This window comes from Ursus americanus, chromosome 19 (genome assembly GCF_024610735.1).
Source record: "Ursus americanus isolate L20-20 chromosome 19, mUrsAme1.1.p, whole genome shotgun sequence".
NCBI lineage: Eukaryota > Metazoa > Chordata > Mammalia > Carnivora > Ursidae > Ursus > Ursus americanus.
The window spans coordinates 55,728,013-55,753,993 of NC_142145.1; the positions used below are offsets into that span (position 1 = coordinate 55,728,013).

At 46.2% G+C, this 25,981-nt stretch overlaps 1 protein-coding gene across 4 annotated transcripts in view; it reads left to right on the forward strand.

The window, feature by feature from the left end:
- The window catches only part of MTCL1 (microtubule crosslinking factor 1), a 128,061-nt gene that overhangs the window by 82,835 nt on the left and 19,245 nt on the right, over window positions 1-25,981 (forward strand). For 2 of the 4 annotated variants that reach the window (XR_015727797.1, XM_087869971.1), the window contains 7 exons: window positions 2,591-2,713; window positions 5,119-5,349; window positions 6,550-6,747; window positions 14,507-14,674; window positions 18,083-18,337; window positions 23,393-23,689; window positions 25,195-25,226. Coding sequence is in view for 1 of the 4 variants with exons in the window: in XM_087869971.1 (XP_087726097.1) it covers window positions 2,591-2,713; window positions 5,119-5,349; window positions 6,550-6,747; window positions 14,507-14,674; window positions 18,083-18,337; window positions 23,393-23,689; window positions 25,195-25,226 (1,304 nt within the window). In the remaining 3 variants the exon portion in view is untranslated. The remainder of the gene's footprint in view (window positions 1-2,590; window positions 2,714-5,118; window positions 5,350-6,549; window positions 6,748-14,506; window positions 14,675-18,082; window positions 18,338-23,392; window positions 23,690-25,194; window positions 25,227-25,981) is intronic. The other 2 variants (XR_015727798.1, XR_015727799.1) reach the window with 1 other exon arrangement.

Genomic DNA, 25,981 nt, shown 5'->3' on the forward strand with positions numbered 1-25,981 from the left:
ATGAACAACTTTGTAGGACTTCAAGAGTCCTTTTCTGTGACCCCCCCAAAGATGTGCTTCCAACAGAGGGACACACTCTTTAATCAAACAGTGCTGAGGTATGAGGCTCATATATTTGTTTAGAATAAAAACAGCTTATGTACATTATTTATTAAGATTAAAGCCAAACTAATTCACTCGGTTTCATATATAGAAACTAAATTAACAGATCCTTGGTTTTCTTGAAAGATAGGCCTGATTGGGATGACTTTTTCAACATCTCTGCATATGGAGCCTTGGACTAGTATCAGATATATCCAAATATGGAGGATTTTTCTATTTTAAATGTATAGACTAATGAGTAACTGAAAAAAGTAAAGCTGGGAAAAGAGTAGCCTGGGTCACCTAAAGACACTCTGTGCAAAGTACCTAAACTGCCAAAAGGGACGCCCCAGGAGGGCAGGGATTTGGGGCAGCTTTGTGTAGGCCTAAGTCCCCAGTACAGTGCCGAGCACTATAGGTGCTCAATAAATACTTGTTGAATAAAGTGCTGCATAAAATAGAAAATGTCTTTTTAAATATGTAGCTGAATTCCCCCCAAAATGTAGGAAAATCTTCAGGGGTTGGAATTGATTTCAGAAGGGAACATCAGAGCAGCAGTGTCTGTGGCTTTTAGGTAAGCAGGTTGGGGGAGAGTTGCCAGAATTGGGAACCCAAAGCCTTGGGCTTTAATAGGTGCCTAGGGACAGGACACAGGGCCTTGGGCCCAACACAGGCAGTGAGAGCAATGACCCGGGACCCCCAAGGGCTGCACACTGTGTAAGCCTCAGCTGGAGAGACATCAGCCTGCTGGTAGAGGGAAGCTTGTCTACCAGCATGAAGTCTCCCCCACATAACCATTCTGACAGCCAGCCTCACCAGGATCAGGCTTTGAACTAATGTCACCTGGTGGCCTAGGAGTTCCCAAGGAAAGGAGAGTTGATGTTCTTTCGCTGGCTTCTGCAAACACAAACCCCATCTGGAGGCCCGTCCTCAACCCAGGTTAGATACAAGATCATAGCTAACTCCCCACTGAAGATGAACTCACAATGCAAAACTGCAAACACACAAGCCAAAAACACACACCTGGAGCAAGACTCAGCTAATGGCCAACAGCAGGGTTCAACTCCAAGACAGGCCTTCGGATTCTAGAATATCAGATAGAGACTACAAAGTAGGTGTGTTCACAACTATGAAAGGCAGGCAAACAGGAGAAAAGATTAAGTCATTACTGTAAAAGACCACGCATATTAAAAAACAATAAAGTAGTTCTCTTAAAAATAAAAAATTAGTCACTGGCATAAATTTAATGTGGAGAGAAATCCCTCTTTTCAGAAAGAACTGGAATCCCAGCCTAGTAGATATAAAAGTCTATAGTAATCATCTCTAGTAACAAGCAACTCAAAGAGGCATGAACATTTTCAGTACTTGATTTCTTGAAAGTAGGATGAGCTTAAATCTCTAGCTTTCAAAAATGTTACTCAAAAGTTGGTGAATCCCCAGCGTTTCTGATTTTCTGTCGCTATCCTTCCTGTAAACTCTCGGTCATCCCTCGTGCTAAAAGAAGAGATCTGCCCCCCACACACACACATTTCCTGTTCTTGGGGCATGGTTTTCAGTCCTGACAACCCAGGTCACATCCAATTAGGACGAGTGAACAGTATCCTCTGTGAGAAAGCACAGATTGGCTCATCAGACTGAACCAGTAGGATGACACCTATTTTTATTACAACAATCCATTCCAGTTCCCAGATTTATGAACCCCTGTCTTCAAGTAGCATAAACAAGTGGGTAAAACATCGTGCTTCAGTTTTAACGATGCCTGAGGTTTTTAAATATAACCGTTTCCATTTCTTAAAAAATATACTTTATTTAAAACATAATAGCTCTGACTTCCCAATCATTGGACATAAAAGGCACAAAGACAGGCTTTTACCAATAGGTAGACTTTACCAAGAAAGGGCATAAGAAAGGATTCCCGTAACTATTTTTAACCTAAAATGTAATAGGCAGATCTTTGTGCAGTTTGTCTTAGGCAATGTGTGCAACTGAAAGGATGTTTCTGGTCCCCGAAGGCACCCCACCCCGCTTATCCCGAGTGCCCAGGGTAGGACTGCCCAGAGGAAACAAAGGCACTCTCGATGGGGCAGGAAAATCTCTACTAAGAAAGCCTCTGAGCAAATGAATGCTGTAACCTGGAATGAACTCGGGCGATGAATCTCAGAGACAGACTCGTGTGAGCTGGCCATGCCACCTCTGGCTCACCCTGGCTCCCTGCTCTCAGCCTGGGTAGTGGGGACTGTGGTGGTCCAAGCTCGAGCCACAGGCACCACTGCGCACCTGTCTCCCAGGTGGGAGATGAGTGCGGTTGGGGTTGCCACTCGCAGACCACCCCAGAGCCCCGGGCAGGACCTCAGGGGAGTTGCCACAGGACCCACCCCACCGTTGCAGCGCCCACCCGTGCTGTGTCGCTCCGTGTGTGTCCCTGGCTTGTGCAGATGTCTGTCCTGCGTCTTCCCGTCAGGCAGAGTTCTCACTTCCACTAAACCCCTTCCTTTATCCCACCGATCAGCTCAGGGGCCCCCCTGTTTTACCTGAACAGAGTGTATCGCTAGAGGAGCTGCAGGGTCAGCTTGCGCAGGCGACCAGACTGCATCAAGAGGAGACAGAGAAATTTACAAACAAGATTCGGAAGGTAAATATGTAACCCAATTTCAGCACAACCAGGGCTCTGAGCGCGGAGCCCCTTGGAGACAGATGACAGGATGTATTTGAGAGAGAGCTGTCAGGCGCAGGCTCCTGGACTCCCGGACTCCTGGAGGCTCATCCAGTTGAGCTGCCCCTCGGACGTCTCATACAGAGAGCTGTCCGTCTTTCTCCTCTCAGACATGCTTTTCACTGTTTACATTGTGGTCTCGGGAAGTTCTTCCTAACTTCTGACCTACATTTTCCTGCAGCCGTCGCCAGCAAAGGAAAATCACATAGGGACCTTAACACACCTGGACAGGGAAATGTGTCCATAACTTTTGTTGTCCCACAGATTTGCAAGCTTTCTCAATGTTAGGTGAATTTTCTGATACGAAATATCAACAACTCACCCTAAACGGTTGTCTTCAGAAAACTTCCAGTAATTGAGCTGAGGCCTTATTAACTCTTCTAACTTATTTTAGAATAACCTGTTACTGGCTAATTAACCACTATCTGTTAAATCCTTTCCCAGAGTTGCTAGGAGAAGGGATTCACAGACACGGGTACTCATTTCCTAAATAATTTAACCTTTTTTTTTTTTTTTTCTGCACCAAAGATCATGTTTGAGAAGTGAGTTTATCCCTGGAGATGCTAATAGCAAAATAGCAGGGTCCCAGGTGTGTCTAGTACTTGGATTCAGGACAAAAGAGTGTGTTGAAGACGAGGCTCCTGACCCTGTTTGGAGGGGGTGAGAGGTCATCCAGGCTTGTTCAGAGGGAAAGGGTCGGTGTTCCCTAACATATCAGAGGGAAGAGGGCCAACTCTGGCCCTTGGGATGTGCTCAGAGTCATGGAACAGGAGGCAACCAGGGCAGTGGGCCAGGGCGGCGGGGGGGGGGGGTTGGTCAGAGCTGGTCTGGAAGGAACATTTCCAGGAGGCTGCAGATGAGAGGACAAGAGAGCATCCCCTCCCAGCACTGCGCCTCCGCCAACTAACACTCGAGGGTCTCTGGCGTACCTGCCATGAGCTAGGCGCTCTGCACATCTTGTGGTAGCTTCCTTTTGCCACTGAGGAAGCTGAAACCTTCCCAGGCAGCTGATGGCCTAACATAATATTGCAAGTAAATTGGAAAGCTGGATTTCCAGTATGGTAGGTTGCCCCTCTCACCCCGCTCGTCCTGCTCTTGTGCCCACGGGGAAGAGAACCTGTGAGACTCTGAGGGCTGCCGAGATGGTGAATTAAACCACCACTATTCTGTGTTCTCTCAGCTTGAAGTGCAAAAAAAGATCTGGTATTATGACGGTGGCCACGCGGGTCTCTGTGCAGACCCGGGATCTTCTCAGAGCTGCCTCTCCGTCTTCACTGGCATTGGCACGTAGGACGTACTGGTGTCGACCGCAGGCAGCCATAGCCACATCCCCGTGGTTTCTGAGCATTAATCGAGTACTTTAGGAAAATAAGACAAAACAAAACTCAATGCCTTGGTGTTTGGCCAAGAGGGAGTGTTAAATCAGGAGAGGACAGCTGATAGCTACAAGGCTGGTATTCGAACCCCTTTTTTTTTCCAGTCTGTGGAACAGAAAGCTTTCATTTAGCTACTATTGATATTATTCTTGTGCCCTTATCTGTGCGATAAGATTTTATTCACACCCCTTTGCTTAGTCATTATCGACATAATCATTGTTTATTGCTTGGAAGAGTGCCTGTACCCATGTTGAAAAGCAGGAACTTAGCATAGAAATGGAAAAGACTTCTTTTTAGCAATGCTTTATTTCCCTGAGAGTTACTCGTGGCCAATAGGAATGTGGAGTCCTAAGTGTGGAAGTAAGTTCTCAACTTACTTTCCTGTTTGCCCCCCACCATACCTGGCAGAGGACCTTGTGTCCGGGAGAATCCCTGCCCCCCCCCCACCTCGCTCTCCCGCTCTCTGTGGGCCTCTCCATCAGCTTGCTGTCTCCTCTTTCTGCTGGGGGCTGTGCACACCAGAAGGCTCAGGAAGCCGAGGGGAAGAGTTTCCACTTAACACCCCCCCCTTACAATTGCAGTGTGCCTTTTGCAAGCCCACAAACAGAGGGCAAGGGGAACCTGCATGGGAGTCAGCTGTAAGCAGTGCATCCGAGAAACAGTTTTCCTGAAGAAGCTTAGAGACCTCCAGAAACACCACGAGAGACTTGACAATGAGAATTGATGATAACACCTTGGTTTGAAATAGTGTTTCCTTCTGAATCAGAAAACCCTTGAGGTTTTCTAAAGAGTACACGTCTCAAGGAGTTTCCTGAACTTTGGGGGCTTCTGTTCCCGTCCTAGGTGCCACATGCTCAAGACTGAATGGCATTTTGCCAAGACTTGGTTTGGTTTGGGTGGCAGATTGGAATAGCCGCTGTCACACCCTTGTCTCTCTTTCCATTCAAGATGGAGGAGGAACACCTCTATGCCTTGAGGTGGAAAGAGCTGGAAATGCACAGCCTGGCTTTGCAGAACACCCTCCATGAGCGAACCTGGAGCGACGAGAGGAATCTGCTGCAGCAGGAGCTCCGGTCCTTGAAGCAGAACATTTTCCTGTTCTACGTCAAACTCAGGTGGCTGCTAAAGCACTGGCGGCAAGGGAAGCAGATGGAGGAGGAAGGCGAGGATTTCACTGAGGTACCTCCCCACCCCCACACGGAATCCATTCGATTCGTGTCCGCTTTGTTCCTGCCCCCAGGCACTGCTGTCCCTCTGCGCCCTACACACAAAGTCACGTTCTGCTCTTTCAGAGGATTTTATCAAGCCCGAGCCAGGATGGAAAATGCAGCAGGTTGTCCAGTTCTGTATTAGACCAGGAATTCTGTGCTGTCCCGTGGCCTCGTTTGCAGAGTCCTCGTCTCTGCGTGGAGGTTGTGCTGCCATTTCTTCCATTGCTGACCTTTGAGTTCACGCAAGTTGTCACCCTGAGGTCCCGTGCGTCTCTCGGGCTGCCTTGCTGGTTTGTCAGACCCGGTTCTGAATCTTCCTCTCTCCCTTCCATTTCAGTTTTTGTTCCTAAATGCTAGAGCCCGTTCTGCCCGTGCAGGTTGATAAGGGTCTCTGCTAGGCTCCAGATGGGCAGAGTTTTGCCACCTCTGAAATTTGTGTATGTGCTCCCGCTTGTGCCTCCTATCCCAGATGCATCGCAGACCCAGAACAGAGTCCTTTGCTTTCTGAGTGATTCTGATTGATTCAGTCCACGGGGCCTCCAGCTCTGCAGGCTCCTTCGGGCCTTGCCTTCTGGCCACTGCTGCTGGCTGTGTGCTGGGCATCCGCACCCCCGCTCCTTCGTCAGCTGTTTCGGGGCATCATAGATATGGGTTTCCCTTTAGCTCCCAAAGACTTTTCATGTGCTTTTCACTGTATGTAATTTTAAGTCCTCCTATGAAGGGGAAGATAAATTGATTCTCTTTCTTCAGGGAGGAAAGAAAGTCTTCCAAAATTAATTCAGCCTGCTTCCAAAGAGCCTTGACATAGAAAACCATCATTAAGCAAAGCCTAGAAGTGGTTGTGAAGTTTCCCGCTGATCCTCTAGCTTATAAAACCATACCTGTAATCAATAATAATGTATAAATCGTAAAATTTTTCATTATCAAAATAACGTACAAACAGTAAAATTTCTAATCTTTTCTGACCCATTGGGTACCCACTGTGTGCTGTTTCTATGAAGAAGGTGGCCAGTGAGTGAAATGGGCTAAATGAGCATATTCAGGAAAGGCCTGAGAAGTCAGGACTTGATAAGCCATAAAATGGAGAATTACCCTCCAACAATAAAAAGCAGGCTGTACAGCAAAGGATTCAGGTGGAGCTGTGATCATTGTCTCCTGCTGTTTTCAGAGCGAGCATCCAGAGACCCTCCCCAGGTTCGGTGAGCTTGGAGTTCAGGGGGACCTGAAGGGGGACAGCCCAGACCGAGATGACAATGGTCCAGGCTGCAGCTTTTCGATGGGAGAGCATTCTCCACACTCCCCTGTGCAGATTGGTGACCATGGATCGAGGCTGCAGCCTGCGCACGGGGGACAGTTCCACAGGCAGGTGGGTGCCGAGGTCCCAGCCCCTCTTTCTACCCACACCTGGGAGAGGCAACTCCTAGTCTATGTCCATGTCGTCTTATTTTATATGCTGGTGTTCAGGGAGTTGAAAACTCTGACCGCCTGTGGTCATGTCATTAAGACTTTATTTCAGTGTCAGCCCACTGGTTCCTTTGGCTTACACGTATAAATGAGGGGCATAGTCGGATCAGATCAGCTGGAGGGGCCAGCAAACGTACCTGAGAAGGAGAGGGGGAAGATGTAGACTGGTGTGTGGAGGGATCCATGGCTCTACAAAGGTTGACCGGGCTTCCACGAAAGAGACATTATGGAGTGAAGCGCGCTCCTTGTGGCCGGAGAGAGAAGGTACAGGGCTTTTTTGTTGACGTTGACCTGAAGGGGCATCAGCAGCATCACAAATTTGGCAACATAATGCATAAGGAGGAAAGAAAAAGTATTTTTTAAAATCCTAAACATGTATAAAGTGTTTTAGGTTCTTATTGGGCCACTTGAAATAAAAATATTTGATGACACTTAAAAAAATTAAAAGCATATATGGAGATGGGATTTCAGTGTATAATAGGAAATAATTATTAATGTTGCCAAATGCCACATTTATTAATTATTAAGCAGATAGCCCCTGCTTAATAAACCAAAAGATGCTATTGATGCCAGCCAGACTTTTTTGCGCTTCTCTACACAACAGCTGCTGTGTTGGGTTTGGAATGCTGAGACCCTAGGAGGTACCCAGTGTTAAAGCTTCTTTGCTCCCAGACTTTCTGGTCTGAGTCTTTTTCTGATCCTATGTTGCTTCTTTGAGGGTTCTGCAGGGCAGAGCCAGAGGCCGCAAACCCTAGACCCTTGACCCTGGGGTGAGAGGGCAGGACAGGTTGGACCCGAAGTGCACATGACCCTGGGCGTGGCTGTGGCCCCTCGACCGCCGACATTTCTGGGCACTCCCTGTGCACTGGACTCCACAGCTGCGGCTCCTCCCTCAGCCTAGAGCCTCAGAGGGTCAAGTGGGAGAGGGCTGTCATCAGAACTTTGGCTCAGATCCAAATGAGAAAAGTCGTGATGTCTGAGCACAGGCCTAGGAGATATGTGTCTTTTCCCCCGTCTGCTTTCTTTTCGTAGACAAATCAGATTTTCATAACTAGAGAGCTGTTTTCTCTGCATGCCCATCCTCCCTTCATTTCCCCTGAATAATATGACTCAAGAAAGAGGTTATACTTTCAAATGAATGTTTAATTACACTTATTAGGAAGTTTGTCATTATGTCAGTGTCCCTGGGGAGATTTTAGCTCATGGAATGAGTTTTCCAGCAATGGATCTAGTTAGAAAATAAAATGCTACTTTGCAAATAATCCTCGAAAACCTACCACTTTTAGTATGTTTCAAAGAGATGTTGTCATTCTGTTCTATGAAGTATCTGTGATTAACTCAAATAGCATCCGCTGATTGCCACTTAGCCCCAGACCTGCTGCGTCTCAGGTCACGTGTTGGGTGTTTCCCACCCGTGGGTCCAGATGCTTAGGAAAAGGGAAAAAATGTAACACATCTGGTTTTCTAAACAGTTCTCATGGAAAATGTTACCCTGGGGGTGGAAAATAATGTAAAGTCGCTCAGCTGGAAACTCACATTCAGTGTATTGTAACGTCATGCCTCTTCGCCTTCTTCCAAAGCTGACTTTTTCACTGGTCCCTTGAAAGTGGAGGTGGGAGCCATGAGATTCCACTTTGTACGGTGTGCGGTCGAGGCACACGGGGGGCCTGCAGGACAGGGTGCGGACGGGCAGGATCCGGGCTGCCGTTCATGGCCCCGTCTGTCTGTAGGAGTTAAGTGCACAATGCCGTCCATCCGAGGACAGAAGATGAATGCACTCTACTGTACGACAGCTGGCTGCCTGGGAGTGACCATTCTCAGTTAGCAGATTTGCCTGCCCTTTCGTGGTGTGGGTGTGAGCTCGGCAGCTGGCCCGCAGGAGCAGGAACGTGTCCTAGAGAGCCGCACCCTTTTCAGCAACTCTGAGAACCTGCCAAGGTGATAAGCAGAATGGGCGACGTGGCCTAACTTCGCAAGAGACACCGTTTCCCAGGCCTTGGTCTTTGCTTTGTATCATAGTGAACGTTCTCACAGTTGAACACAGAGGATGGCAAAATGTATCCTTGTCAAGAGGTTGAAAAAAAATGTGTGTAGATCAAGTCAACCTTGAGAATAGTTCATAAAAAATTATCAGGTTGGAAAATGTTTGGCTGTGTGAATGTTCCCCGTTGACTGGTTTTTAGTTACAGGACTAGTGATCTAGGGGCAGCGACCTGATTGTCCTCGAGAACAGAAAGCCCTTTCAGTTTGCCCGGCCTTCTGGAAGAGCTGGAAAATATGCGAGGGCTTATTGTATAGCTCTCCCTGAGCTCCAGGATGCTGGCCACGACGTTAAGCTTTTGAGACCTAAGGCTACATATGCATTTTATGCTTACTAGTAGTTCCTGAAATCAAGATTTTTAATGCGAGGTGGCTAATAGTGCCAGAATTATGGCCCTGTGGTTCCAACTAGCTAATTGTCTGTGAATTAGATTAATTTATTTCAAGAGAAGTTACTTTTTCATCCAGGGATGGGACATAATATTCTTTATTAAAGCATCTAAGTGTAAATATAGAGAACCTAATTTAAAATTCAGAGCAAGAGCTAATGAAATTATGTTTCGTGTTGGTCTTCAACTACAGATGGTCACTAAAGAGTCTCCCTCAGGACCCAGCTTCAGGACCGAGTATAATCTGTTCCCCAGGACCTTTGTCACTCACTTGTGCAGGACTCGTGTGGAGCTTAGGGCCTTCAGAAGCCACCCGCAGTAGAAGTCAGCCTCTCTCCTGTAGACAGGGTGCCTTTGGCTCCCTGGGCCTCCCAGATGTCGACTCACCTTGGTGCCCACCTTTCTGCTTTGCCCAAGATGCAGAAACTTCCAGAAAGAGCACCTCTGCCAGACAAGACCTATATATCAGAACTGTGATCTGCTCCGACTCTTTTTCTTTCTTTCTTTCTCTCTCCTTTTTTTTTTTTTTTTTTAAATAAGGAAGCTCTCCTCTTGAACCTGGATCAGTTTTACCTCCAATATTTATGTTGTACCACGATTCATTTTTCAGACTCTGAAAATTTATAACCTCACCTAGGAGATATGCAACTGTCTATAAACAGACCAGACCAGAGCTTATAATTATGAAACACTTTATGTTGGCTGTGTGTTTTTGTTTATTCCTGTTATTGTGCAAATAGGATGGGCACAGGAATGAAGAGCCACAAGTACTCAAGGATACTCAGGAAAGGACTCTCTCGGCCCCTGCCCCACCTCCCAGCGCCAGCCACCGTCCGCAGTAAACCCTAAACCTCACTCATAAGTGATTTCTTCCCATCTGGCCCCTTGATTTTCATCACACCTGCCCTGGTTTCTTTGAAGCCTTCGGCTGATAAACCTGCATTATAACTTACTAAATATATGTCCATCACTTCTTTCACAAGCCCACGTTTATTCTCGGGAAGCTCTCTGAAAATTACGGTGACCAGCCCTGCAGAGCCTTCATGGCCCGGATCACCTGGCATATTCTCATCCAAAGGACAGATGATTTTTGTACATAAATGAATCTCTTATCTCTAACCCTCTACCAGGGATTTTCATGGCCAGTCTTCAGTGACTCATTTTCTTTTATCTGTGGGAGGATAGTAGTTTTAGAAAAGAATCTTAAAATTAATCTGAATGGAACAATGAAAGCAAGAATGACAAATGGCTTATTTATTAAAATGTTGCTGGATGTATCCTTTCAGTCTGATCTCACAGTTAAGGACTTATCTTGGGACTCTTGCTGGTAGAGGAGTTACTTTATTGACTAGGATGTGAGGTCCCCCTCTTTTTAAGTATGAAATAGGAACTATGCCTGTGTTGGGGATCAGGGGCAGCTACCATGGCATTCTGGAACCTCTGCCTATGTCTGCTAGCCTGGATGAATAGGAAGTAGAGGCCATCTGGCTTTCTGTGGTCAGCCCATAGCAGCCATGTCAGTATATCTGTTCCAACTTTAGATTAAACCCATCTCCAAAATTAATGGCTTTGATATAAGCAAAGTGGCTGCTGGTAGTTTAGCTCTTTCACAGAATTATGAAACACACTATCTTAGAAATCTTAGGCAAGAATGATTTGATCAAATAGCTGGCATTGTATCACAAATATCTTGGTGTGTTATCTTTCCCAGAAACTTCCTTGTTACTTTCTATTAATAATATTTATTGTGTATTGGGGTAGCAGTCTTATTGGCTGAAGCCCAACCTTGAACCTGTTATAAAGTTTAGCACTTTATAGCACAGTCAAGCTCCTGATTCCAATTTTGGGATTATTGTAAGCATTTCCCAAGAGAGATGAACTTGAAAGAGTTGAAATACCCTTAGCCTGAGGAAAAGGAAATGGTAGGACCATTTTATCTTGCTTCTTTGTAAGAAAACCAACTGGCTGATCTTGAAGAGGTTGAAAAATTGGTCTTTTTGATCAAAATTGACCTATAGTTAACAGACCTATAAACTAAAAGGTTGCATAATTGGGCCCCTGGCACAAAAGATTCAGAAAATTCTGTATCCAAGAAAACTTTGACCCAAAGACCTCTAAATGGCCCAGAGAATCTTGATTCCATTCTTAATTAGAGCAGGGAGCCCGAGGCAGGACTCGATCCCAGGACCCTGGGATCACGACCCGAGCCGAAGGCAGACACTTAACTGACTGAGTCACCCAGACGTCCCAATTAGGGTCATCTTTTTACCCAAAACATTGCAGCAAGGGCCCCCACAGGGAGAAAAATGAGACAAGTAACTTTTAGGCGTTCTTTCAGGATGGCTCGTTAAATTATTTCCATTGATCTGGGTGATAGAATTTGTTTCCAGAGATGAGGTGGCTACTCTTGGGCAAAATTCTAAAAAAGCAAAACCTGGGTAGAGTATAATGTCAGAATTTCGATACGTTGGTCCAGGTTGTCCAACCTCAGATGGACAAACCCGGAGCACAGTCCGCGTTGCCCTTCCTCGCAGGGAGAGCCTGGCAGTTGCCGTGTTGCCACGTGCTCTAGTCCCTCCTCTGTCACACGGGACACGGGATGGTGCGCACCCAGGATCGGTGTGGGACGCAAAGGAGACCATGCGCGTGAGTGACCGGCACACCTGATCTGGCACCCTCTGTTAGAGACAGTCAGTATTACTTTTCATCACTGGGCTTTTTGTACATGAATAAGTTTAGAAGCATCCTTCCCATCTGGGTCTTCAGAAGTTTTTGTTTGGACATCCGTTCTCGGGGTTGTACACCAGTGGCGGGGAGCTAGTCTGGCTTCTTGCCATGTCACGTGCTGCTCCTGGGTGATTATCATAACAAGTACCAGTAACATCCATTCCGTGGGCTCTCTTGCTCTCTTTGGCCACCTTCATCCCAGAGCAATTTTTGAACTCATTCTGTGATGATTAATATTATGCTGGTACAATAGCACATTGTGTTGATTACTTTGACCCAAATGTGCATGAAAACATTAAGGCTTAATTTTATTTAACCTGATATTTGCTAATGCCAGAAAGTACTTATTTCCAGAGGAACCAAAATTTCAGTCTGCAAAAGGACTGTTCTGTGAATTCCTGCTTCCGAGGACCACAAACTCTGGTCCTGAAGTTATCAGAGCCATTTGGGGTGGGGCTAAGAACCCCGCAGGCTGACGACATTCACAAAGTGGGCTTTTTAGAGAGAGATGGATCACATACAAGAATCGATTATATGGTTTTCTGCTTTTTCTTCAGTGAGAATTAGATGACTACTCAGAGACTAGATCAAAATTATTCCCATTACTTCATGCTTAAAATACTTTGACTTAAAAAGTAGTGATTTTTTAAAAGTTTAAAATCCAAAGATAAAAATGCCAAATGAATCTACTATAAAATGTAACTTTTTTTCACACAAACCCTGTCCTCAAGAAGACGTGCATTTACATTATTTTTAAATACTTTTGGTGCAGAGTTGAAAGAAACTGTTCGACATTTATTACAGTCATACACATATCTTGAGCACCTCTTTGAGTGTAGTGGTAATTTACTTATATTCTGGTGGTTAGAAGGAACGTGTAGGATTTTTAGAAGGCTTTCTAGCTGCTGAATCTTTCTAATGTTAACTGGATTGTACTCTTATTGGCTTTAGTCTCAGAGCTATTAAAGTAAAAATTGATGGTCAGGAGGAGAAAAACCAAAGAGCCATAAATGTTAACAAATAGGCCTTTCTACCCCATGGAAAGTCCACCACATCTAATATTAGAACTCCAGACAACTGACAGGGAAAACTGGGGAGTTTTCAGTAATAAATCTCAGTTAAGGAGTTTCTCTTTTCTAATTCAACTTTATTTAAATCCAAACAGAAAACCAAAGTATCTTAAATTCTTCCCAAATGTGGCTGTCCATTTTTATCTCTGTGCATGTGTATTTAGGGGATTAACGAGTTGGTTTTAGGAGCATGACAGACTCTCCATGTGGTAGAGGAGAGCTGGGGGCACTGTCCTGCTGCCCTTGGCACGAGAGGGTTATCAAGCAGGGGGGAGTCTCTCTGAGAGTAAGGGGCTCTGTGTTCCCAAAGTCTCGAGACATTCTGACTCCAGCAGGACTGAGAGAGCTTTGATTCTACCTGCCTCGTAAATGCCCCGAACAAGATGGCCCTGTGACCAGTCTGGGAGCTCGTGATGCACTTTTAGTGTTTTCTGTCAGATTGGAAGAGATGAGCTCGTGGCATTTTTATTATCCAGGTACCATAATTGATTCAGTATTTAATTCACTGGGACAGACCTTTCTGTTATAATGCCCATGCCGAAAGTACAAAGATAGCAATCATGGTTTTGAAATGTGCTTTCAAAGGTCAGGGTGAGTTTTAGAAAATAAAAAATCTTTTAAGTTAGGTGGAAGCGGATTAGTGATAAAAGTCCCTTTTTCATTAATCAGACCTGTTTGCATACTTCACATGAGCAGAGCACTGTGTGGGACGCCGGAAGTGTGGGAGCGAGTCGGGTGTTGTCTGTCCCCCGTGCGCTCACATGGGCGGTCGGGTGGTCAGGGAGGCACAGGAGAACAAGTAGGTGCGTGGTTATTGGTGCAGTTGGTGCAGCCGAAAGGAGGGGCACAGCGATTCCGTTTCAGAGGACCGTGAGGAAGCCCTCATGAGCAAGTTAAGCGTTTACATTTGACTTTGATTAAAGCTCAAAATGCCCTCTCCCCCATGGCCGTACTCATCCATCCAAGTCAGAGTATGACCACCCTATGTTTCTAAGAGACACAGAGCCTTTATGTATTCTCTTCTGGCTCAGTGGCTGGCATCACAGTGACAGCATAGATAGCGATGTTTACATCTTGCCAGACCCCCAACTGTAGCTTCAGGTGTCTGAAATCCCATGCAGTATCCTTGTGGCCCTGGCTTCTGGGTTCCCTGTGGCCTCCTGCAGCTTCCTCCCTGCTGCTTCTGGGCGCGGAGCACCAGCCTGAGTGCCGACCCTCCTCCTGTTCCACCAGGCCCTTAGCGGTCTCAGCTCTGGGAGCCTGACGCCCGGCAGCATAGGGACCTCCTGTCTCTGTCCCTCTAACTGCAGACTTTCTACCTGTTCTGTACCCATCACAATGGCACCTTGGACACAACCCAGCACCACCTTGATGCCTTGACAAAAGAATACCCTTACATGAGGGGGCTGAACCAACTCCGTGTTCGCTCCCGCAGGTGGCGGAAAACCAGCAGCTGTTCGGGGCGCTCAAGAGCCTGCTGGAGGACCTGCGCACCGAGCTGCGCGAGGACGAGCATGCGCGGCGGCGGCTGCAGCAGCAGTACGCCAGCGACAAGGCCTCCTGGGACGTGGAGTGGGCCGCGCTCAAGTGCCGCCTGGAGCAGGTACCTGCCCGCAGGGCCTCCCCTGCTCGTGCTGTGGGACCTCTGCCATCTGGGCGGGGTGGGGAGAAGACACGGTTCCTCAGATCCATGGTGATCTTTGTCCAAAGAGCTCGGGCTCCAACGGGAAAGCCAGGAACAGCTGCCTGCTCGCTCTCCTTAAAATTCCCAGCCTCGGGGCGCCTGGGTGGCGCAGCCGGTTGAGCATCTGACTCTTGATCTCAGCTCAGGTCTTGATCTCCGGGGTCATGAGTTCAAGCCAGGTGTTGGGCTCCATGCTGGGTGTGAAGCCTACTTAAAAAAAAAAAAATTCCTAGCTTTTCCAAGGCACCTTCTTCTCCCTCCTATTGCCTCTCCCAAGTATGAAACACCATCTCCAGTGACCACGTTTTGACAGTAGCAGTTATTTTTCCATTCTGTGTTGAACAAGGCTGTATTTAGCCCCATCAGAGGGTGGTCAGCATGAAGTGGTGATCAGAACACACTGACATAGTTCAGACAGGCGCAGAGAAAAGATTGTGGCTTAGTTATCTCAGAAAAGGAAACTGTGTGCGTTCCTTTAGATTCCTCCAAATACTGAAAAGAGCTTGTAGACCTTCCACCGTGTGCCCTAGAAGTCTGATTAGTTTCCGTGGTCTTATTTCCCCTAGAGGAAACGGAGGCCTGGAGGAAGTGGCTGGTCTCAGATCACAGAGCCTTTAGCGCTCGAGCATAGAGAAGGGGGTCTTGCCTCCACCTTCCCAACCAAGCTGAGCCTCCTCGGAGATTTTAGACCATGGCCATGGTTGTTAAGGTCAGATGTAGCCAGAAACGTTCTTTTCTAAGTGTTTTCTCCCTGGAAGCCCTTAAAAGCAGTATCACCTCCTGCCCTGAGTCTGCTTGCCCGGATTGTTTCTCCAGGTTTCTTCCAGCCCCTTGATCATGATAGGAGGAAAAGTCTGTGCATCTTTGATACTCTACTTTCTGAGCCCTATTTTGAGGCCAATCTTAAAGTAATTAAAATTTTATATGAATTGGCTAGATCATGAAAGAAAAAAAAATTGCCCAGAAAGGAGACATCTTCCAAATGGCCTTGATAATAGATGAAAGAGCCTGTCATGCCAAAAGAAAACAGCCCCCCTGATACTCACAAGTTCATCTGCATTGCCAGCTGGCCTAGGGGCGCAGTGGATTCAGGCTTGCAGCCCCCGGTAGAGCGGAGACACTGCCTTCTCCACAGAGGAAGCAACAAAGCATAGCAAAACCACAGCATCAGGCCAGGCTGGTGGAGCCGCTGACCCAGTTATGACTCCTGCCTACTCGCCTGATAGGAGATTCTTACTCGATGCTCTGTTTATCTTAGTGCACAGCCTGAACAGTCAGCAGTGGCGGCAAAATGAGTAAGATGCTCTCTGGTGAGCTGCCTTTAAACCTATTTTAAAATATGTTTATGGGGGAGAAAGCTAAATATTTTCAAAGATGTAAGTGTAGCTGAAGAAAGGAGGCCTAATCTTTGATATGCGCCAGTTTCAAAATATTTCATCTTTGTCTTAGAGAAACCTGGTAGCCACCCACACGCGTGCGACACGTAAAGCCTCAGGAAGCCTCACCAGACACCCAGAAATAGAATTAGGACTTCAGACTTAGAAGCCAGGTGGTAATAGGTAAAGATTCATCTTCCACCCAAATCATTTTAAGAAGTTTCTGAAACAGTTGCAGCCCAGGAAGCCATGAATGTGGGCTGAAGCTAGTTTATTTATAATCCTCCCATCTTTACTTTCTTCTACTTAAAAGCAAAACAGTTGAGTTCTACCAAAAGTGAAGTATTTTATCTCAGTGGAGGTCATGTTGTGTCCATGGCCAAATCTGTGATTCCATCAGTTAGCCCCCCTGTCAGGCCTTGCTGTAGATGTCAAGGATCCAGCAACAAAGAAGACATTTCTTGAAGGGGCTCTCCGTGTGGTGGGAGACCCAGACAAGGGCTGTCACTTATAATAGTGTGATAAGTGCCCTGCCAGGCCTCTACACAGTGCTGCCAGGAAATAGGGGTGTGCAGGCCATGCACCTCAGCCCAAGGGTTAGGGAGGGGTTGTTTGTGAAAGTCCTGCTTAGAATGAGTCTCAGAAGATCAATAGGAGTGGATACATGGAAAAGGAGAGAAAGGATGTTTCAGACAAAAAAAAAAATCATGAAAAAAGGGGTAAGTCCATCTGAGGAGCTGCACCTGGTCAGGTATGAGGGAAAAGAAAAATGTGCAAAATACTGAAACATTAATCCTGATTTTATCATGGAGGTAAAGCATTTTGATTTACATATTTAAAAGATTATTCTGGCTTCAAGGAAGAGAATGGACTAGAAGCCATCAGAATTGAATGGAGTAACATGGTCCCTAGGTAAAAATCCAGGGCTCTGCTGAACTAGAATGCAGAAAGTTGCATCTTTATGTTCATTAATCCTTCACTGAAATCTGTCATGTTCTGCAGCAGCAGTGTGCTCCCAGCTCCCTCCTCCATCCCCTGCACTGTTGCCACAGCTTACTCCTGTAAACACAATACATTGCAACTGGTTTTGCTTTAGACACTCAATAACACTTAAAAGCAATTAAACATACTTTTATTTGTATTTCTTCTGTCATTTCCAGTGTTCATTTTTTGTGTAACTCAGGGTGTCTCTTACTATCATAATCCTTCTGCCTGAAAACTTCCATCACTTCTTAAAGTACAGGTCTGCTGGCAATGTTTTTTTAAAATTTGTTGAAAAAGCCTTTTTCCCCCTTTATTTTTGAAAGATATTGTTGCTGAGCATAGAAGTCTATCAATGTTGACATTTTTTCCCCTTCAGCTCTTTAAGGATGCCACTCCATCGTCTTCTGACTTGCATAGTTTCAGACGAGAGGTGTGCTGTCACTCATGTCTGTTTGTCCTGTGTCTGTCTGCCTCCAAGGTGTCCTGTTTGGTTTTCAGCAGTTTGAATATGATATATCTAGATGGAAATTTTTTTGCTTGTTTGTTTCTTTTGGTATTTAATCTCAAAAGACATTTAATGGATATTTATTGTAGACCAGTAGGTCCCACTACTGCTCCATCCCTCATTTCCATGTGGGGGCTGAGGATTTAGTGATGGACAGGGACCTGCCCTCAAGGACCTCTATAGAAGGACAGGCAAGATATGGTGGTAACTGAGTCCTGAAGTGGAGCTGAGATGCAGACCACAGGAAGCTAAGTGGACTCACTGCTTTATGTTTTGTGTGACTCTCTATGTCAAATGTTTGTAATTAGGACTTTAAAAATGAGAATTTTTTTTTCCATGGGATTGGTCAAATCTTGGTTTAAACATGTTTCCAGGGATAATATGCAAGTGAGCTGAGATTTTCTTCACCTGTTAATACAAGATTTGCCAGGGGCTAAGGTCTAAGTCTTTTCTCCTTGCCAGCTGGAAGAGAAGACTGAGAAGAATTTGGGAGAATCAGGCTCTTCTGCCGACAGCAAAGGTGCATTCAAGAAGGAGAGGGAAACGCACCAGAAGCTCCTGGCTGACAGTCATGGCCTGGTCATGGACCTGCGCTGGCAGATCCATCACAGCGAGAAGAACTGGAACCGGGAGAAGGTGGAGCTTCTCGACCGTCTGGACAGAGACCGGCAGGAGTGGGAGCAGCAAAAGAAGGAGCTGTTGTGGAGAATAGAACAGGTAAGGGAGCACCCAGGCGCCAGCGAACAGGGAGGAGAGTACAGACAACTAAACTAACCTGGAAATTAGAGCACTTAGAGGGGAAAAAAAAAAGTTAGGCTAATGTTTCACGAGCTTCTGAAGAAAGAGGAAAAAAACGTAGAATTTCTAGCATTGGTGACCTAGACTCAGCCCTCGCGTTACACAGATCTTTCCATTGCAGGGTTTGTAGGTAACGTCCTTGTGTGTGTATATACGTGGGGTAGGTCTGTGGTCGGGGCTGGTGAGGGGGGTAACATTCTGAAGGAATGTAAAGACTAAACTTGAAACATGAGGTTATTTCAGGTCTTATAAGGTGATTCCTGCCAAAAAGCAAGCTACCTTTTAAGTTTGCTGCTAAAGATGTGGTCATAATGGCTGCTCCAACTTGAATGGAATTGCTGTCCATTAGTAAAGAAGTTGCTGAATTAAGTTGGAAATCAGGCTGTTTGCACCTGCTCTGGATATTGCTGAGCTGCGATTAGGTCGGACCATAGTCGAGGGAGGGAGCTGGTAGCTCATTCTCTTGAGCCAAACAAACAATTCAAACACCCAGATGAATTCAGGGGGAGAAAGGGAGTTGTTTTTCTACCTCCCGGAGAATCATTCTCTGCGTTGTGTCCAACTTAGGACAGTTTGCACAGTTGTGGTCATACCTGAGTGATGCACAAAGTATATTTCCACATCAAACTGATAAAGGTTTGGAATTCTTCTCTGGCTGGATTTTTACATAGTATATATGGGTGGTATTATTATTATTATTATTATTATTATTATTTATTTTGGCCATCACACTTAAAAATTTATGAGGCCTCAAGGAAATGTATTAATCAATAAGAAACTGAGTTCAGGAAAAATAACCTTATTACTCCATTACAAATAGCCATACTGCCTGCATTTATGTGGGAGCCTTTTGAAAATGTGTTCTGTCATCCCCAGATGTGATACCTGTGTTATGCTGGTGCAATGGCCGAAGTTAGTTTCTGCATGCTGTTGGGGAGGGAGAGAAGGTGAATGAACTAAAAAAAGCCAGGAGCCTCTGGCTCAGAAACTGTGGAGAAGAAGGCACAGTGCAGATGGAATGGAGGGGAAGTTCTTCCTAGATTCGATTACTCATGCAACTGAGTCACCATATTGGTGTTTGATGTGTCTCATTTCAAAATTCCCCAAAGTCAATCAGAAGTAAGGTGGCCACTTCCTGTTTGGTCTAGAAATGCATCATTTGAAAAGAATCTTCTGTATTAAATCTCTGCCTATGCTCTCCTGAACAGATCAGCAGTTAGGTAGAAATCGCAGGGGCAAAAACAGCATGTATTCTTTTGAAGGGGTCACAGATTTGTCATACCCAGCTTCGGTTAACCAGTGTCTCAGTACCTCCAGACACCTCGTTATCAGGGACGGTCCCTCTTGGCCTTCCCTCTAGGAGCACTCACCCTGTCTGTCCCTCCTATGGTACAGCAAGGCCATCGTGATCCCTGCCACAGCCCTGCTGGGGTCCCCTGTGCCTGTTAGCTGTGGGCTCTTTGGTCTTGCCATAGCTTCTTTTTGGAAGTCACAGCTTGGATATAATTTAAGCAAATCTTTTAGGGTTTCACTTTTGGAAATGAGGAATCCCTAGTGAAGGAAAAGTAGTAGGACATCCGATGATCGTCAACTTTTGAAGAGTTAATGACCAGGGGAGGAGCAGCCACCCCATTTTAAGACTGTATTTTGAAGGGTAAGATTGGGCATGTGCCCAACTCCATTTCCCATTCACGTCAGTCTTCTGAGTCAGGACGTTTCCACTGAGCCAACAGCCTCAGAACCCGAGTCCTCAAGGTTCACATCTCTGAGCATAATGGATTCGAGACACGTGGGTTCCAGGCGTTCATCTGTTCCTGAAATCTGTGCAGTGGATCCCACAGGCTTTGTACAATGATCTCACTGCTGTTTTTAGAAGAGGATTTGCTGCCAGTGACTGATGCTGCACATACGCAGTTGTGGCTTTCAAAAATAAAGCCGGCCTTTTCCCCAAACAGTCAGCATTCTAAAAGAAGAGTTTATAAATCTTGGTGCCCAATCCCGAAAATTAGATGGAGTGGTTATCTTCGTTCTCTGGAAGAGGAAATTGACTAAAGTGTGTGTGTGTGTGTGTGTGTGTGTGTGTGTGTGTGTGTGTGTGTGGTTTATCGTTCATTTAATTTTTAGCTCCACATTCCATAGATAAACAAGAAATACAGGTGAACATTCTTCGTAATATATGCTCTTGATATTTGACTACTTGGGGAGCCATGGAACCTTGACTGTGAACCTAATACAGATGGTGAAGGAAGTAACACTAAATCCATTTTCCACTTTGAGAACACGTGCTTCATGCTTGTTGGGTGTCATTGAATTCCTACATAATTTCTGTGCCGCATGAGGCATCTTATATGACAGATGGCTGTGGGAATGCGGTTCAGGTCACATAACACATGTCATCTATCTTAGCATCCCTTGTCCCAGTCCAGATTTGGCTGGGCGATAGTTAACTTTTATGGAGTCGCACTACATTTCTCGGTAGAATTAAGTTCCCAGTTAACATGCAGATGATAAAGGACTCGCCGCTGTACTAAAGACCTAAAGGAAAGACCATGTGTCGTCCCAGTCTCCTTCCAGTAACTTCCTTAAATCAGCTGCTTCTACAGTCTGAAAGGCCATTCTTCTCAAAGCCGTTCACAAAGTGACCTTTTTTCTTTTGACCAGTTCAGGTAAGGTGACACTGTGGAGGGCTTATTGTTTCCTGTATCATTTGAAATGCAAGTCTTTTCAGTTTTCTATTTGCATTAAAAGTCGTTCCACTGCAGGATTGAAGTACAGTGGGTGCCCATGGCTGGTTCGAAATGACTCTCCTAGGAAACCCTATCCTTTTAAGGACCCATTATTCTATTACAACATCCCAGAGGCATCTTAGCAGCAGATACCTCCAGCTAAACCCATTCCAGTTCATTTTTAGGAAACCTAACACTGACCAGCTTTAGTGCGCCTTGCTCCTGGCTGCCTGTGTTTATTTTTGAATTCCCACTGTGCTGAGTTAGAATGTGCTCGTTAGAGGAGCCCTCCTCCTTAGTCATCCTTTCCTCCTCTTCACACACACCCTCGGTGCACATTTACAGCTCCGAGTGTGACTCTTGCATTTTAATTCCTTGCCCAGAATAGCTTTGAGATGATCATGTGTTAGAACTAAATTGTGCCGACTTGCATTTGATGAACGTAATAAAAAGCTTTCCCTTTTTGTTGTTGTTTTTTGTTTGTGTTTTAAAGAAAACATTGAGCATCTTTAAGAGAACTGGGAAGAATTGTGTCTTGGGGTGGAGGGGCTGGTAGAGATCAGAGGGGTCTAGCTGAAGCGATTGGCTTGTTCCCTAATTCAACTCTGACCCCATCTCAGACTCTAACATTGAAGCTCTGGCTGCTTGAATTACCATCTTTCTCAGAAAATGAAGATAATCCATTGTCTCAGGAATGATGAAAAATGAGTAAAAGTCCTTTGTCTCCATTATTTCACTTGGCTGATGATGAACAGGCCATGCTTACGTCCAGCTCCTGGACAAAGGCCTCGGTTAGGACACAGAGGTGTAGCTTGTGAAAGATGCTTCGTTAAAAAGTAAATTAATGCTTCCAGGGGAGTTGTAGAACTTGCTGGCACGGTCTCAGCACTTGAGGACTGAACATCTTTCCTCTTTCACAAATCCAAATGTCACTTTCACCCTTCAGAGAACTTTCTTAGCCAGGAGAGCAGCCCCCGCGGTGGTGGCGTGTGTGAACGTGTCATCTGGTAAAGACCCCAGTGGACACATGTAGGTGGAACTCTCCTCAGCCCTCCTCTGTGCTTTCTTTGCATGTTTCGAAAGGAAGGTGGTGAGGAAAGCTCTGGAGAGTCCAGGGGGAAGTGGTCCACTACGGTTTCTCCAGGGAGCGAGCATCCGCCCTGCACGCCATTCCCAGCCTTTCCCTGTGATTTCACGTTGGCTCCCTTCCTAAGTGGCTCCACATGGTTCGTTCTCGTGCCGTAAATCAGCAAGGCGTGTATCAGCGCACCCAGACCCCAGGGAGGTCAGTGCTGGTCTCGCTGACGAACAGTGAGCCCTGCTGGGCTTGCCTTGCCAGGGGCCCCCGCGCTGCTCCCGTCCACAGCAGGCAGCTGGGCGGTCCCCACGTTACAGATGAGGACACTGAGCTGGGGACACTGAGCTGGGGACTTCACTTCTGCCAGCAAACCAGCAAGCCACAGGACGGTGGCTCCCACTCAGGCCTTCCTCACTCTAGGGGCGCCTGCGTGTTCCCCACTATTGCTTCCTGCGTTTCCCAAGGCAGGCAAAAAAGGTGTGGTTCTAAAGTGGGTGGCTTATTTTTCCTTTTTCAGTCAGTCCAGATCTTTCATTAACTTGATAGCTAAGTTGTAATCCTCCCAAGCAAAGTGAGAAGTTGTTTTTGACACCAGTGGTTACAACCCAGTTCAATCACTTGGGTTGTAGATAGGACCCATTCCAAATGATTTGGAAATAATAGTGTTAGAATGAGGAAACTCTGCTAGTTAGGAAAATCAGATTCACCTTCAGAAGTTTGCTATCGCTGATGTGAGGGTGCCTTAATTTCTGAAGGTATGAAAGAGAGTTCTAAATATGTCATTTAACAGTGTTCAGTTTCTAAAAAATAAATGTATAGTTTCCCATGAACAGTGCTCCAAATGATATACAGTAATATATATATATATATATATATATATATATATATATATATATATATGTATATTATTGGCAGAAGGAGTTGTTGGCTCATGTGTGTGGTTAATGCAGATTTTCCAGTCCGGATAAAATTGTGATTTTTTTTTTAATAAAAGCATCTGTAATGTTGTATTACTTTTGAAATTAAGGTCAGAACTTTTAAGAACATTTACTTCTCACAGTCTTTCCGATGAACCCAAATGTAGTCCCAAACTGTGGAGAAGCAGCGGTCTTAGGGAGAGCAACAGACAGAGGAGTGAGGCTAATTGTTTTCATTTTTAAAACCCTCAAGTTGCAGAAAGAAAACAGTCCCCGGAGAAGTGGCAGTTTCCTCTGTGATCAAAAGGAAGGCAACATCCACCCCTTTGCCCACCCCGGAAGCCCCCGAATGCCTCGTCCCATGGGGATATGGCCCTGCGTAGACACCGACTCCACCCCGTTTGAAGACCGGCCGCTGTCCAAGCTGAAGGAATCAGACAGATGTTCAGCACGGGAAAACCTCTACTTGGACGCCTTGTCTCTGGATGACGAGCCAGAGGAGCCTCCGGCCCGAGGGCCCCAGCGGGAGTTCAGGAACTGCCTCCCCCAGGTCGGCCTGGGATTTGGGGTCCAGTTACCTGCTGTGAGACCCGGGGGTTGTCAGGAAACCTGGCCACCTGGCCAGCAGGCGCAAATCGCAGCCTCTGGGTTGAGTAAGCATGAAACCCTCACAGTGCCAAGAGCTTTGCTGGCTGGCCCAGAGCCCAAACTCCTAGCGTGTGCTGCATTCGGTTTCACTTGGCCAACGTGTCTTGGGTTTGGAGACACAGGACTGTGTCCTGTGTAAACGAAAGTCTCACCCATGAGCGGGTCCAGTGAAACACACAGGAGGAGATCATTCATTCTGGGAAGTACAGGTCTGCAACCTCTCTTGAAATCACAGCAGCCTTCTGGTTCTAAACAACTTATTGGTAACAAAAAAATTCTGTTCTAAAGAAAGTACCTCACATGGGGAAATACTAAGTGTCACTAAACAGTGACATGGTATAAATTCTTATTCTGTGCAAAGGGGGGTGGAATCCAACACTTAGAAGCCGTGCGTAAATCAGATCGGCAAATCGGGGAGTAAGCTGTGGGCTGGAACTCCCATGGCGCCGTGTCAGGTTTTTCTGGTTATGCCCTTTCTACAGTGGGGTTGAAAACCGGGTTGGAGTTGAGGAATCATTACGTGTGAATCAGTTTAACAGTTGCTGTACCTGTCACTTAACCTGACAAAGACAGACTTCGAAGAGATCGTGTCAAGCAGTGTTGAAATGCGGGGCAGCTAGACTTCAGCCAGGTGCTGGGAGGTCAAGTGCGTTCTCAGCAGGAGGCGGCCAGGGGCATGACAGCACCAGGATGCTGCCCTGTTTGAGTCTACTGGCAACTCTCCTGGTGCAGCTGCACAGCAGAGAGGAAGCAGACTGGGGTCGGGAGCCTGCCCTGGTCCCGTCCACAGTGACCGGGGCCCGGTACTGAGCTGCACAGAGCAGAAGTCCTTGTAAGTTCACCTGATACCAAAGAGCCAAGCTCACAGCTGAGAAAGTGCTCAAGCCTAAGGCTGTTGCATCACCTTCTACAGTGAGGCTTAGACCAAGGGACAGAGCCTCCCGACTTCCTCTCTAGGGGGCCCCGTCTTCCCTCTCCCCCCCCACCTCCTCGTCCTCCTGTCTCTCTCTTACACACGCGTGCGCGCACACACACACACACACACACACATTCAGATGTACTCAGATCTTACAAAAGCCAGCTTTGAGATTCACGTAGTTAGCTTCCTTTGAGGAAGCAGGAGAGCCACTTTCTTCATGACGAAGTGTATGGCCAGTTTTTCTCACTCACGTGGGCTCCTCCCTGGACTGCGGGAGCGCCAAGCCCTCATCACGCTGTGGCTTCTGGTTTTATTATTATACTTCAGAGGGCTGAGGGGCAGGAGCATTCCTGACCAAAACTGCGCCTCGGTGTACCTTTCAAGTGGTATTTTCCTGTGGCCGAAGAGCAAAACAAATCACTTAGCACATTGAAAGTGCCTGGCAACCAATATTAACTGATTCAGACGATCTTATTTCTTCTTTACAGGAAGAAGAAAATCACAAGGGAAATCTTCAAAGGTAAGCAAGACTGATGAAAGCAATAGCCGGCTACTGAAATTAAAACCTCTTGGTCTTAAAATTCTATCTTGTCCCCGCCGTCTGTGGTAACACTGTCTTGAGAATGACTTAAAGCAAGACTTCTGAATAAGTCGTTGCTTTATTATTATTGATTTCACAAATACGGCATTTTCCGTTATCAGCAATAGAAAGGCCAGAGACACGCTGTACGCATGTGGGTGTTAGTGTCATGGTGAGAACAGTTACAGTTGTGTGGGGTGTATATAAAGGAATGTTGTGTCTGGTGGTTTCTGAAAAGTCCACAGAAACCCCTCACTTCTCATTTAGTCTGGAAAGACTCCCTCTTGATGTGCTGTGAGACATCTTTTTTTTAAAAGATTTTATTTATTCGACAGAGATAGAGACAGCCAGCGAGAGAGGGAACACAAGCAGGGGGAGTGGGAGAGGAAGAAGCAGGCTCATAGCGGAGGAGCCTGATGTGGGGCTCGATCCCAGAACGCTGGGATCACGCCCTGAGCCGAAGGCAGACGCTTAACCGCTGTGCCACCCCGGCGCCCCATGTGAGACATTTTATATACTGTGCACTTGAAGCTCTGCCGGGAGGATTTATTAAACTATTTCCCAGCAGTAAACCTTGACGTAAATACAAAGCAAGTCATGCCGGTGGTGTTAGTTATCAGCTATGTTAGGTCGTTTGTATGATAGGATGTACCTGAAAAGACACATCTAAGCAAATTTGTTTAAATTTAAACATT